The sequence below is a fragment of the Diorhabda sublineata genome, chromosome 8 (assembly GCF_026230105.1).
Source record: "Diorhabda sublineata isolate icDioSubl1.1 chromosome 8, icDioSubl1.1, whole genome shotgun sequence".
Classification (NCBI taxonomy): Eukaryota; Metazoa; Arthropoda; class Insecta; order Coleoptera; family Chrysomelidae; genus Diorhabda; species Diorhabda sublineata.
In genome coordinates, this window is record NC_079481.1 from 28743405 (window position 1) to 28757070 (window position 13666).

Here is a 13666-nt window from a genome sequence, read left to right on the forward strand (position 1 = left end):
AGATGAATTAGCTTAAAACGCTCTTGATGTATGCTATTTGATAAGGAAGGTACAAAAGGAAAATCTAAATTAGTGGTTACTACAGTACTGATAATTTTAGAGAACAAAACCGACATAAAAATGATTTGAGTATTGTCTTTAGTATGTGAGTTTGAAAAGGATAGGAAGCAAATATAATTAAAAAGAATTTCGATATATGTATTTATTTAATCACTCACAATAATCAAAACGAGAAAATCAAACATCTTAATATTTAATCTCTTTCACTGGTGTGTAAAGCATTGAATCCAAAAATATTCTAGTGAAATCTACAACTATAGATCTATCTGGCAGCGATTGAGCTACTCCGTATATGGCCATCTGTAAAAATATTAATTACAGTTTTTCAAAACAAAAATAATGATTTAGTACCTTTCCCTCTACAGGTAATCCTGGATCTTTTAAAATTTCATCCAAACAATCTCTAACGTCGTCCAAAAATTTATCAGCGACTCCAGGTTGGGTATGTTGTCTGGTTACGCATATATGGAGACTGAAATAAAAATTTATTCATACAGAAATACATAAAATAATTTATTCAATCATACCCAGAAGGAAACTGGAGAGCGTTTAAATTCCAACCTTTTTCTTCGAGCGCAGAAGACAATCTATAAACTTCAAAATCTTTTGATCCTATAGCTACAACGCTAGTTACCGGATTTCCAAAAACGAAAATTCCTTTCATTCTTCTCAATCTAAAAACAAAAAATATGTCAAATTTCCATTTCCTCAATTTGAAATAATTTCTCACGTACCCTTTTTCTATATATCTAGTTGTGTGAATAATTTCTCTAGTGGCTTGCACATATTGATCTCTACCAAAATTTAGCATAGCTGCCCAACAAACGGCAATATTACCCCCAGGTCTAGATCCACTAACACTTGGGGAACCATACACACCTCCAGGCCACTCAGTTGAAACCGTATATTGATAGTGTCGGTATTTTTTTTCTTTGTACATTATAACCGAAGACCCTAAGTGAAAATTAGATTTAAAATTTTATAATTCATTCAATAAATAACAAACCTTTTGGAGTATAACCATATTTATGGGTATCTGCAGATATACTTGTAACTCCAGGTAACCTAAAATCGCAAATAGGAATGGGATATCCGGCTTCCTCCATAAAACAACTCAAAAATCCTCCTAAACACGAATCTACATGTACAGGTACTTCATATCTAATACCAAATTCAGATATGGTGGAGATGTTATCCATAGTACCATACGGGAAGTTTGGAGCAGAAGCTACTAACTAATTTCAAACAAAAATCAATAAAAATAACTTCAATTTAAATAGGAATGATCAGTGGAGGATTTAGCAGCTGGCTGAAGCTTAGGACGGCATATTTTGGTCAGATTTACAAAATTTTTAAAAAAATTATTGTTCACATGGAGAAGTCTTAAAAATCTCTACATTGTCTCTAATTATGTACTAAGTTATCGAATTTCATACATCAGTAGAGGCGGCTTCAAATGAATAGCCTACAGGTGGAAAATCTGTAAATCCGCCACTGGGTGTATGTAACAAATTAAAAAACTCACCATAACTGTATTATTATTGATGGCTTTTTTATATTTTACCAGATCTACTTGACAAGTAAGAGGGTCGATTGGAATAGATCTGATTTTTAATTTAAAAAATTGCGCTGCTTTATCGAATGCCGAATGGGCAGTAATTGGAACTACTATCTCTGGATGTGTAATCCCTTTTATGTCTCTAGCGTAATCCCTAAAAGCTTTACAGGCCATCAAAATTGATTCAGTACCACCGCTCGTCATCTATAAATATAAAATTCCTATATTAAGCAATATTTTCATTATTATTCTATTAAACACAAGTTTTAAGAAAATTTAAAATGCTAGTCATCAAATAGCGGAAATTTCATCTCTACACAACAAACTGAATATAAACAACTTGTCCAAATCCGTATAACAATATTCAATTTTATGAATCATTTTAAAGTATAGATAAACATTATACAAAAAATTAATCCCTTTTGGGGAACTACACCTACAAGATGTTTTGTACAAGACTCCTCTACATCTTATTGTTCTGCTTCCAAATACATAAACTCCTCCCAAAGGACGCTATTTTTGAGGGTTCTTGTGTCCCACTTTCCTAGGTGCTAGTAATATTCCTTTAAATTACTTAAGCCTTTTCTGTTTCTATGCCTTGCTCACAGAATCTGCAGATGTAGTCCTCTGTCATGCTCATTGATTTGAGGTGATAGGAGCAGTTACCTGTCAGAAGACTGACAACAAGTTTCATGTCGTTTCTGGTCATCTTGAGAAGTTCTTCACATTATGAATATTTTAGAATGTCTCCGGTAAGACTCCATATGATTATTTTGCTTTTGATTCAGTTTGTTATTGATGTGGTATCTCTTGAGGCCACAGTAGGGTTCTGGTCCAAGATGTAGATTACAATTCAGTAAACATCCTACTAGAGCCTAGCACATAGAGAGGTCAAACAGCTGAAAATATATGGCAACATCTATCAACAGATACTCATAAAGTTATTTTAACTGTTTTTACTCGACTTTGTAGTTGAGGAAAATAAAATTTTTGACAAATACTTCTCAGACAACATTCTACAAAGTAAAGCAAGGAGACTAAAAGGGAATATGCTTTTACACTATAAGATGACCGGCATTATACAACATAAAAAAATGTTTGTACTGATTTTATAAGATTAATAAACTATTTGGAACAGAACTAAAACTAATATTATTATTGGTTTGTATTCTATCTATCTATTAGATACTGTAAGGGAAATTAGTTTAAGATATTCCTTTTCAAATTATAAATTGATACTTCAATCATACTATATTCTAATGCACTTTAATTTCTAAAATATTGATTAAACTTACTGATCCAACAGCATCTGGCCCTCCATGAAAGAGATCAATAGTCATTCTCACAACTTCGGCTTCCATTTTACATAAACCAGGAAATAAATCCGGATGTAGTGGATTTGTATAAGATGTCTTTCCATAAACAGCAGAAACTAAATCGATTAAATCTTGATTGAAATAATAAACAGCTCCAGAAACCTGACCTCCTTTCCAATCATAATTCCCTAAAACAATCACATAAATATTGGTAAACTACCTACTTTTTTTTCTAAATCTTCTTCAATCCTCTGAAAACTACAATACAATTTCTCATCAAAAGTTATAAAAAAAATAAAAAATTAAGCTTTAAACAATATATTTGATCATACTTACCTAAACTTAAGTTTTCATCTAAACTCTTGAAAATAGCTTCTTTTCCCATCCCTTCTTTTGGTAATTGAGTTATATACAATAAATCTTTCGTTTTATTTTTCATACTGTCTTCGAAATTTTTAGTAACAGTCTCCAATTCCTCATCAATTTTCTTTTTTATCGAGGGAATCTTCCTTAGTAATTTAAAAGCAGTTTTCTTTGTTCTTTCAATGATATCTTGAATATAATCAGTTATTCGTGTAGTTACCCACAATTATGCAATACTTACTCTCCTCTTTTTGAAACAGAAATCTAAAGAGGTTTGTAACTACTACCACCGTAGTAACTGAAGTGGATACTATTTGCCAAGCCTCTCGTCCTTCAAATGTTCTGTTTATTGTAGCTTTTACATGGTTAGTTATAGGCCAAAAAATTATATCCATAGTTTATACAAAATAGCTTTGTTGTACCTAGTTTAAAATGTTATACAGCATGACAAAGAAAAAGCACCTTACAAATACTCTTAAGTATTTTAATAGATAAGATAAGGGTTAATTTTGATTACAAACTGATCTATATAAACTAGTTGTAGACCTTGGAACCATACACTTATTTAAAAATAGAATAAACAAAGTACATAAATGTGAAATTTGTAAGATTTCTATATTCTGAACCGAGGTTTGAAATTATGTCATTGTCACTGTTGCCAGCTCTGCAATAATTTTTTCAAAAATAATTCACTTAAATGATATTAATATATTGTTGTCGTAGGAATTACGTTATATTTTATTAAAATGAAGATTTATAACTAGAACAATAAAGTTTTTAGTTTTAGAAGTTTTAATTTATTATTTTAACAGTTGCCCACAAAATTGTTATATTTGACAGGTAACTCTTGGTGCATTCCACTAAAGGCTTGTTTCACAATTCTGCGTGGAAAAGTAGAAATAATAGCAAATTGCGACACTGCCGACATCGGCTCTCGACTGGGGGGTGTCGGCTTTTCCTCACCAATAGCACGACAGTCGGATGTCGTTTAACTCACCCCGACATTTGTCGGTCAAGTGAGTAGTCTCTCGTATACTCTTCGTCTCTATAGTATCGTGTACACGACATCGTTTAGACGACAGTCGGGTAAGTGTGAAACAAACCTAAGCGTTCACGGCGCCCAAAAATACTCTTAGGCGTTCCACATAGCGACTACGATCGTTCTGGTCGCGGGACTCATAACGTCATGACTATACTTCAAGACATCCCTGTTCAAGGGAAGCATTCTTGTGATGCATACCAAATATTTCACTGTCGCCGCAGAAGATATTTTGATTTTACTGTAATGTAAATTAGTTAAGCACTACACAAAAAAATACAGTAACTTGAAATTATAATATAACTCTTAAAGCTTTCGCTTTATTTTTTCTGTTTTCCATTCGTTAATATTTATCTCAACGCTCAAAAGTCTCGTAATCTATTCTCATGAGTTTACGATTATAATGCAGTGGACTAAGTGGAACCGAAAAGATCGTGGTTGTGAACGTGATTGTCATGAGTGCTTAGTGGAATGCACCCTCAGTGCATCGACTCAAATATTTTTTTGACAGTCTTAAATTACAAATAATCAAATAAAGTGAATATAAACGATTTTATTAGAAAAATAACTAAGGTAACTATGTCAGAAGGTCCGGAATCGAATCAAAAAAGATGGAGTCATTTAAGGAAAGTATTAGAACGACCAGGTCCATTCAGTCACCCCGAGTTTGAACCTTCTTCAGAAATTTTAGATTTCATTATGACTTCCTGTAAAATACTAGTTGTAGGAGCAGGTGGATTAGGTTGTGAATTATTAAAAGACTTAGCGTTAATGGGATTCAAAAATATTCACGTTATAGATATGGATATAATAGATTTGTCAAATTTAAATAGACAATTTTTATTCAGACATAAAGATATAGGATCCTCTAAAGCTGAGGTAAATCATAAGATAATAAACTTATAGTTTAAAATAAATTATTAATTCCAGGTAGCAGCTGCTTTTATTAATAAAAAAATACCAGGATGTCAAGTTACACCACATTTTTGCAAAATACAAGATTTTGATGAAAATTTTTACAGACAGTTCCATATTATTGTGTGTGGTTTAGATTCTATAGTAGCCAGGAGGTGGATTAATGGAATGTTGATATCTTTATTAAATTATGAGGATGATGTATTAGATCAACAATCTGTTATTCCTATGGTAGATGGAGGTACTGAGGGATTTAAAGGCAATGCAAGAGTTATTTTACCAGGCATGAGTGCATGTGTTGAGTGCACTTTAGACTTATATCCCCCTCAAGTGAATTACCCATTGTGTACTATAGCAAACACTCCAAGGTTACCTGAACATTGTATAGAATATGTAAAAGTGATAATGTGGCCCAGGGAAAACCCATTTAATGTTTGTTTAGACGGAGATGATCCTCAGCACATTTCCTGGGTATATGAGAAATCTTTAGAAAGAGCACATCAATTTAACATACCCGGAATTACTTTTAGACTTGTTCAAGGAGTCATTAAACACATTATACCAGCAGTGGCTTCTACTAACGCAGTAATAGCTGGAGTATGTGCAACAGAGGTAAAAACATTTTTAATTTTTATAAACATTTTTGACATGTGGTAAAAACAATTTCAGGTGTTTAAAATAGCAACGAGCTGCTGCGTGCCTTTGAACAATTACATGGTTTTTAATGACGTTGATGGAATTTACACATACACTTATGAAGCTGAACGTAATCCTGATTGCTTAGTATGCTCTCAAACCCCTCAAGTAATGGAAATTAAAGATCCAAATACAATGAAATTGAAACATTTGGTTGAATTATTGTCAGAAAGTGCTTCTTATCAGATGAAAAGCCCTGGTTTAACTACAACTATCGATGGAAAAAATAAAACTTTGTATATGTCTACCATTAAGAGTATCGAGGAACGCACCAGGGATAATTTGAATAAAAGTTTAGTAGAATTAGGATTAAAAGATGGTCAGGATATTTTAGTTGCTGATGTAACTTCTCCTACTACTTTGATTATTAAGTTGAAATATTCGGTAGATGATGTTGAAATGAAATAAATTACTATTTTTTATAAATAGATCTGTTTTTTTGTCATAATAAAACTAAACCATTGTTTTTGTTATTTTTGCAACTTCTGCACCTCCATTTTTTTTAAATTAACATAGTCATAGTGAATCTTATCTTATACTCCGGGGGTTCGCATGGACCACTTTGGGAATTACTGATCCAAAAGGTAGTCAGCCCTAATCAAGATTCGCATATTGTAGATGTTACAAGTATTTGAACCGATTTTGGACACTTACAGAATTGTCTCTATTATAATAGGGATTTCCTCGGATTCGGGATTCGCGCTTTGGTCCGAACTCTGCTTGATAAATTATTTAGTTGAAAAAATATATGTGCATTCATATTTGGAATGAAATTAGATCGAAACTGTTACGGATAGTATGAATACACACATACTTCTTGCATTATAATATTTCATTAAACCTGGATAGGATCGAGAGCAAACTGTGACCATAAGCACTTCAATCTCAAGAACTTTTCACATAGAATAGGACGATCTACTTAACCAATCTGTCAAGATTGTCATCTGACGTCACAATTTACACTTTACTTTCTTTCGGAAATAAAGACGTATTAGCTTAGATTTTCCTTCTTTGACAAGGCAGCATCATAAAATAGAAGAAGAAAAATTGTCTATCTCTATTTGGTGTTATATTTTTGTCTTATATTTGAAATTAGTTATAAATATGAACCTAAATAAACCAGATTTGGAGGGTACAGCTCATTTATTAGATGAACTCGATAGTAATACAAAAAAAAGTTTTGAAAAAAAATCATTTTAACTTGTTTATATTGTAGAAAAATTAATGGTGTTACTTAGAGATGGAAGAACTTTAATAGGATACTTAAGAAGTGTAGATCAATTTGCGAATTTAGTTTTACATCAAACTATCGAACGTATACACGTTGGAACTGAATATGGTGATATTCCGAGAGGCGTTTTCATTGTAAGAGGAGAAAATGTAGTTTTATTAGGAGAAATAGTAAGTTACAGATTAATAAACTATCAAATATACTGCTTTAGTTTATAATATAGGACGCGGAAAAAGAGGGAGAATTGCCGTTAACTGAAGTTTCCGTGGATAGTATATTAGATGCTCAAAGGAAAGAGCAAGAATTGAAACAGGAAAAACAGAAATTGTTATCGCAGGCTTTAAAAGAGAGAGGGTTACGTCTAATGCAAGAACTAACTCATGACGATATGTTCTAATTATATTTGATCAATACTTTGTTTTCAATTTTATTATGTATTATAAGGAAATTCGTGATCATAATTTTTTTTATTCGCATTATACACTCTAAGGCTTAGGAACCATCCTAATAATCTGATAAGGAACTTAATGATACCATCCCACCAGTGGAAGCTGAGAAGACATTACACTTGTGATTTCTTAATAGATTTTAGAACTGTTGGACTATGTAAAATTGTAAATAAAAGGAAATAGTAACAACAAATTTGCTCAATGTAATTACTTTACAGATTGCTAATACAGTGGTATATTAGAAATCAGTTTTTTGTGTTGTAAAGTGAAAATATTTTAAAAATTGTTTGCCAAACATGCTGAGCATAATTCTGTTGTAGTAGTGGTTTATATTTTGCGGTGTTTAAATTAATTTTTGTTACAACATATCGCGCATCCCCTCAAATAGTGTCATAATTCAAAAAACAAACTATCAAGTAATAAGTGTTTTCATTAGATAACTCATCAACCTACAAAGTTACCGCAATAGTAACTATTCATATTACATTTTTTAAGATAAGATTTTTCGGTTTTCTTGTATAATAAAAGAGATTTTCCAATTTTTTGACTAATGACACTATTCTAGCGGATGTGGGATATATATTTATATAATAATTCCAATTAATGACAATATATTTCTCTACAATTAAACTTGAAATAGTGAGATTGTTATCCATTTGACATAAATGTACACTACCTCCCCAACAGTTTTCCAGAATACTTATGATGGAATCAAAATTAGAACAAGTAATAAAGAATACCATGGAAAAGTTTTTTATTTTTAAATGTATCAGATTAAAATTTCTAACACTTTGGACAGAGAGTATTAAAGTTAGTTTTCGAAATATCTTGTCAAGCTTTAAAAAATTATTTAACGGTTTTGTTGGTCGGGACTGAAAATGGTAAGATCCCGAGAGGTGTTTTCATTGTAATGTGGGATGCGGTAAAAGAGGGAGAATTCCTGTTAATTCAGGTTTCTGTCGTTGATATATTAGATTCTCAAAGGAAAGAGCAAGAAATTGTTATTGCAGACTTTAAAAGAGTGAGAGTTACCTTTAATACAAGAATTAAGACATGTTCTAATCATATTGTGTCGATTGTTTGTTTTTTATTTTAATATTATATAAGGAAATTTGTGATCATAATTTTTTACTGGCATTAATTTCACATTTTTAGAAATAAATACAAAATTACTAGGAAAAGTTTCTTTATTTGAAATGTATATAAATATATCTATATTTTCTACAATACTCTAATAATAATCGAGAGTAAAGGTCAAAATGAAGTTTCAAAAATAATGGGTTTTCCATTTTTGTCGAATTGTTTCGGTTTCAGCACCAATTGTTTTTCTTCTTTGGTATCGTTCAAATTTTCAGGATTCTTACCATCCAAACAGTACAATAAAGAATCTGTAAAATACAAAATGTTGTAAGTTAAATAATATATGCAGTGTTTAGTCCTTTGAGGATTCCACAGGCAAATATACAATTTATTTAAAATTCAAAGCACCTAGTTTGCATTTTAATTCCTTTTATTAAAAAAATAATATTTTGTATTTGTATTTTGATGACATATTTTTAAAATGATTTACACCAACTGACCAACCACAAGAGTTGTGCAACCAATACCTTTAATTTAATATCAGCACAGGCCTTTGAGAAAGCCAGACTTAAAACAAGGTTCCTACACTACCTGGAATGTAAAGAATGTCATGTAATTTGGTCCTCTATGCTGGATTTATAATATTTTCCATAAACTTTTTGTTTTTTAAATTTTATTTTACATTTTTCAATAAAAAAACTAATTTTTTGGAATATAGGTTAATTTACTTCCAGTTTTGGTTGGGTGGCTAACAGAATCACAAAAGTATTTTAAAAATGGTTCGCCAAGCATAATTCTGTAGTGGTGGTTTACTGTTTGCGGTGATAGAGTTAATTTTTGTCATTAAAACAGAACAAAAAGATAAATAGTGAGTAACTGAAAGTATGAATAATGTAATTTTATTTCACCCATGTCATTAGGAAGTTTTATACCGTTAACGATATTAGGATTTACAGATCAGCTGTAAACAATGGGCTCCCCAGTATCCCAGGAAGAAAGGGGACACAATGATCCTTTGGGGCGTAATGTATATTATAGCCCAAATCAGGAAAATAACAACATGAAAAGTGTATCCCAGACACAGAGATCAGAAAGCAAACAAAAAAATCAACCACTAAGGGTGGTAGTGTTAATATTATAGTGAACCTGGAAGTCCTACAAAAAAAAAGTATTTCTAAAAGACATGCTCACCGATATCAGTACTGGTAGAGAGACTTTTCCATACGATGAAATTATAATGAGACCTGATGATGTATTTTAATATTGTATTGATAAAAAGTGTAGTTTAAGATATATATTTTGCATTTAAAATACAAAACTATTTGCTATTTTGCATTCCAAATAGTAAATCGAAAAAGCATTTGGATTCAAATATATCACTCAAACTATTTTGTACATTTCTTTCCACAGGTTTATATCCAACTCAAGAGATTAGACAATGCGATTAAGAGATTATGAAAACAAATACTAATCTTGTTACTTACCAGTCAATTGTTGATTTGTAAATTCCGTGGAATTAAAATCGTCAGTTCTGCTAGAAAAACTCGAATCTTGTGGGGAGTAAATTGCAACAATATCCCTATTACTTAAATATTCTTTAAAAGTATCACTTAAAGTATCTCCACTTTCGGTTTTATTCATCTTCAGTATTTCTACTCTGTCTTTAATGATGGCCCCTTCGCTTTTAATTTTATCAGGTGCAATATTCTGGCATTTAGAAAATGATGGTGTTTCTGCAATATTATGATCTTCAGTAAAGATTGGAGTATCGAATTTTTCTTCTGTAACATCATCCATAGTACAACTCTGTTCTGTTTTCGGTAATGAGTTTATATTGGTACCAGATAAAAGTAAAACTGGTTTTCGACTTCTGGGAGTCATCATTGTTTCCTAAAATCAGATCAACTGCACGAGTTTTCTTCATAAAATTAATAAAACACATGAATTAAGCAACTAAAAGCATAGTAGATAAAAATAAAGAGGCAGATGTTGAGTAAAATAATTAAACACATTGTAATCTCTAATGAAATGAGTGGTTTCAATGTTTTGGGTTACACATATTCAATTAAAAACATAAAAAAAACAAACCTGCATAGCTCTAGGCATTCTCTGTGCCGACATGGTAATAGGAGACATCGATTTCCTGCCCTGTCGATCTGGTGTAAAATCATCGCACACTTTAAGAGGGAAACATGCTGGTGTACTTGTAAGATAATTTTTATACTCCATAAAATCCTCCCTCTCAGACATCTCGGGTTCTGAAAAACTCTTACCTTCGTCCTCGCATTCATCTTGATATGTTAACCGTTCACAGCTCCTGCTAGTTCTTTTACGTTTCGCTGCTAGATCAGTACTGGATTCGCAATTGAAGTGGCAAAGAAGACGAGCACGAGTAGCTAGAGAAGGTGAGCCAGAAGGGCTCTAAAATATGTCTCCTTTAGATTTAAGTCGAATATATATTTTTTATAAATCATTGAATCGAAAATAGACCAATAAAATTAAGTGGAAAAAATCTGGTCCTAAATACACATTATCTTAGTTCGCACCCTCCCCAGATGTGAGCTTAACTTTTAGTAGTCAAAAAAATTTTTCATAGGGTTTCAACTTTCCAAGACCACATATGTTGAAAATAAATACTCCTATGAAAAAATCTATGGAACAAAAGTTGTAGAGAATAAAATTTCAAAAATTTCAAATTTTTATATATGAATCACATCCACATCCTTGAAGGATGCTGAATTCAAGCATGACTGGCCGATGCAGTTGAGGAATCCTTAGTGTTCATGAAGGCCAAGGTTCGTCCTCCCCCATTCCCAACTCAACTCTATTTTTTTTCATTTTTAACATGGATGATTTATAATAGTGCATCAATTTGGCGTTTTTTTTGCTACCAAAAGTTTAGCTCACCACCTGGAATGGTGCAATCTAAGTTTACATGCATTTGAACTTTGCTGTAAATAAATTTCTCAAATATTTTACTTTGAATGGCCTAAAAAGTGTAACAACAAAAATAATTTTTCAACTTAAATCTAAAATAGACTCAGCGTAACACACAAAAAAGCAAAAAAATCAATATGCAAAACAAAAAAAATTGCAATGTTAGACACATGAATATTTAGCAGAACATAAAAGAAATATTTGGTCTCTAGTTGTAAAAATGGACTGAAATATATAACAAAATATTTTATTGCTCTTTGACTGGTTAAATTAATTAAAATAACTCCATATATCAATCCACTTTTGAGAATCCTATATTATAAAATCGTTTTTAAAAGGAGTTAAATTCATGCTGTTTAAGAATTCCACATTCAAGAAATACTGAATCAAACTTACATTAAACCTCGATCCAATTGGAGACTCTTTGACTAAAAACCGTTTTTTCCTAGCTAAATGTTTCTGAAAAATATGTTTCTTGATTGAATCTCCGAAGCTTTTATTTTTATTATTCTTAATAACTTGCAAAGGTGTCCCATAGCCATTCTCTTTATTGAACTGTTTGATCAATTTTCTTTTTTTAGAAGATTCTGGAAGACTCTGAATGTGCGCGTATAATTGTGCCAAAGCAGTCTCTGTAGGATTCGATTCATTCTCTCTAGCTGTTCGTTCTTGATCGACGAAGGTGAAAACTGTACTAGCTACGTCTGCAGTGGATTCGTTAAGATGTTTCACAGGCGATATAATTTGTTTCTTTTCATATTTCGCTCGAAAATCTAAGATTAGTTTAGCTGGTACCCCGAATAAATCGGGGAATCTTTTTATCATAAAACTTACTATTGTAAAAAGGTTTTGAGATACTTTTAATAATACTGTAGGCGAAAGAGATCTTGGACATAATAGATGGGGAGTAAAAAGTTTAGCTAAATTATCAGGTGACATTCTATTGTACTTTTCATGAGAAGATGTGAGATGGAGTAGTTCTAATATATCTTTCAGTAGATGTTTGTTTTCTGTAGGGAGTAATAGAATTAGTAACTGTAGTGCTTCTAATAATTTCTGTTCTTGAAGTATTTCATTATTTACGCAGTAAAGATCTGTTTAGATTAAAGATAATTCATTAATACAACTTTATTTCAAAGTATAATTTTTCAAAAATTACCTGCTAATTGACAATATACCGGAAAGTGACTTTCTGTCAACAGAGGTTCCGGTAATTCTTGTAGAAATCCTTTAAGAACTGAAGCACAATCATGTACACTGTAATTACCACTACAGATTGTATCTATAGTAGAACCTTGATTTAGAAAACTCTTTAAATCTTGCTGTCTTTCTAAAGAACCTGTCCTTCTAAATATACCTTCACTCTTAATACCTGAAATATCAAAATTTACTTAATTATCAAACCAAAACATACCTACTTTTATTACTATCTTCATTTTTTAGAAACTCTATTAAATGAAATATCTGACAGACTCCTTCTTGTGTTAAAGGAGCACCTTCCATTACATTACGAAGTTTTGATTTTTTTGAGAATGGTACTAGATTCCATTTTTTTATCCTGCCTTTTTCAGCTACCGAATCGTTACTAGAAATATAGTATGTGGATTACGTCGAATGAAAAATAAAAATAATTCCCCATTAATATACTCACTCATCTGTTTGCGTATCTAATAAAAAAGATAAATGCATTCTTATGAGAATAAAGAATTGTTCATTGTAATCTTTTTTAAATCGTTCAACGATTGTTTTTGTATCTTCTTCATTTGAACACATATTATTAGCAATTTAAGGCTAATTTATTGTTTTTTATGGAATTTCATATGGCATTTTATTTATTAAACATTAAGATTGGAAATACAAAGTACAGGAAATCCATTTATATAAAAAGTATGAACTTTTATTTACTGGTTAAAATCGTTACTTTCAAATATTGAAACTTTGAAAGAAGAATTTAAACCTCTAAGCATCCATCTTTGTTTACAGTATGTGAAAAAAAAGACATAAAATTATTTAGTAACTTTT

The 13666-nt window shown here is 31.3% G+C and overlaps 4 protein-coding genes across 5 annotated transcripts; 2 read left to right on the top strand and 2 right to left on the bottom strand.

Annotated features, from left to right (window-relative positions):
• Positions 1–181: 181 nt before the first annotated feature.
• Positions 182–4237, bottom strand: LOC130448037 (sphingosine-1-phosphate lyase). Its single transcript, XM_056785192.1, has 9 exons — positions 3539–4237; positions 3271–3486; positions 2914–3122; positions 1586–1822; positions 1067–1295; positions 795–1014; positions 588–734; positions 412–532; positions 182–360 (listed from the first exon to the last, which is right to left on the bottom strand). Exons 1-9 carry the CDS (start codon positions 3690–3692, stop codon positions 247–249), a joined length of 1647 nt encoding a protein of 548 aa, XP_056641170.1. The 5' UTR covers positions 3693–4237; the 3' UTR covers positions 182–246.
• LOC130448039 (NEDD8-activating enzyme E1 catalytic subunit) lies at positions 4215–6410 on the top strand. The gene is made up of 3 exons (XM_056785194.1): positions 4215–5215; positions 5267–5863; positions 5921–6410. The coding sequence occupies exons 1-3, from the start codon at positions 4916–4918 to the stop codon at positions 6353–6355; spliced, it is 1332 nt and encodes a 443-aa protein (XP_056641172.1). The 5' UTR covers positions 4215–4915; the 3' UTR covers positions 6356–6410.
• A 483-nt stretch (positions 6411–6893) lies between these two features.
• LOC130448041 (U6 snRNA-associated Sm-like protein LSm1) lies at positions 6894–8376 on the top strand. Its single transcript, XM_056785197.1, has 3 exons — positions 6894–7109; positions 7164–7348; positions 7402–8376. Exons 1-3 carry the CDS (start codon positions 7052–7054, stop codon positions 7573–7575), a joined length of 417 nt encoding a protein of 138 aa, XP_056641175.1. The 5' UTR covers positions 6894–7051; the 3' UTR covers positions 7576–8376.
• Positions 8377–8796: 420 nt separating this feature from the next.
• Positions 8797–13663, bottom strand: LOC130448040 (rho GTPase-activating protein 19-like). Of its 2 annotated transcripts, XM_056785195.1 has the most exons (7): positions 13296–13663; positions 13072–13229; positions 12804–13016; positions 12041–12738; positions 10796–11128; positions 10192–10597; positions 8797–9015 (listed from the first exon to the last, which is right to left on the bottom strand). In XM_056785195.1, the coding sequence occupies exons 1-7, from the start codon at positions 13415–13417 to the stop codon at positions 8882–8884; spliced, it is 2064 nt and encodes a 687-aa protein (XP_056641173.1). In that variant the 5' UTR covers positions 13418–13663; the 3' UTR covers positions 8797–8881. The 2 variants fall into 2 exon arrangements, with proteins under 2 accessions (XP_056641173.1, XP_056641174.1); XM_056785196.1 differs by lacking the exon at positions 10796–11128.
• Positions 13664–13666: the final 3 nt, after the last annotated feature.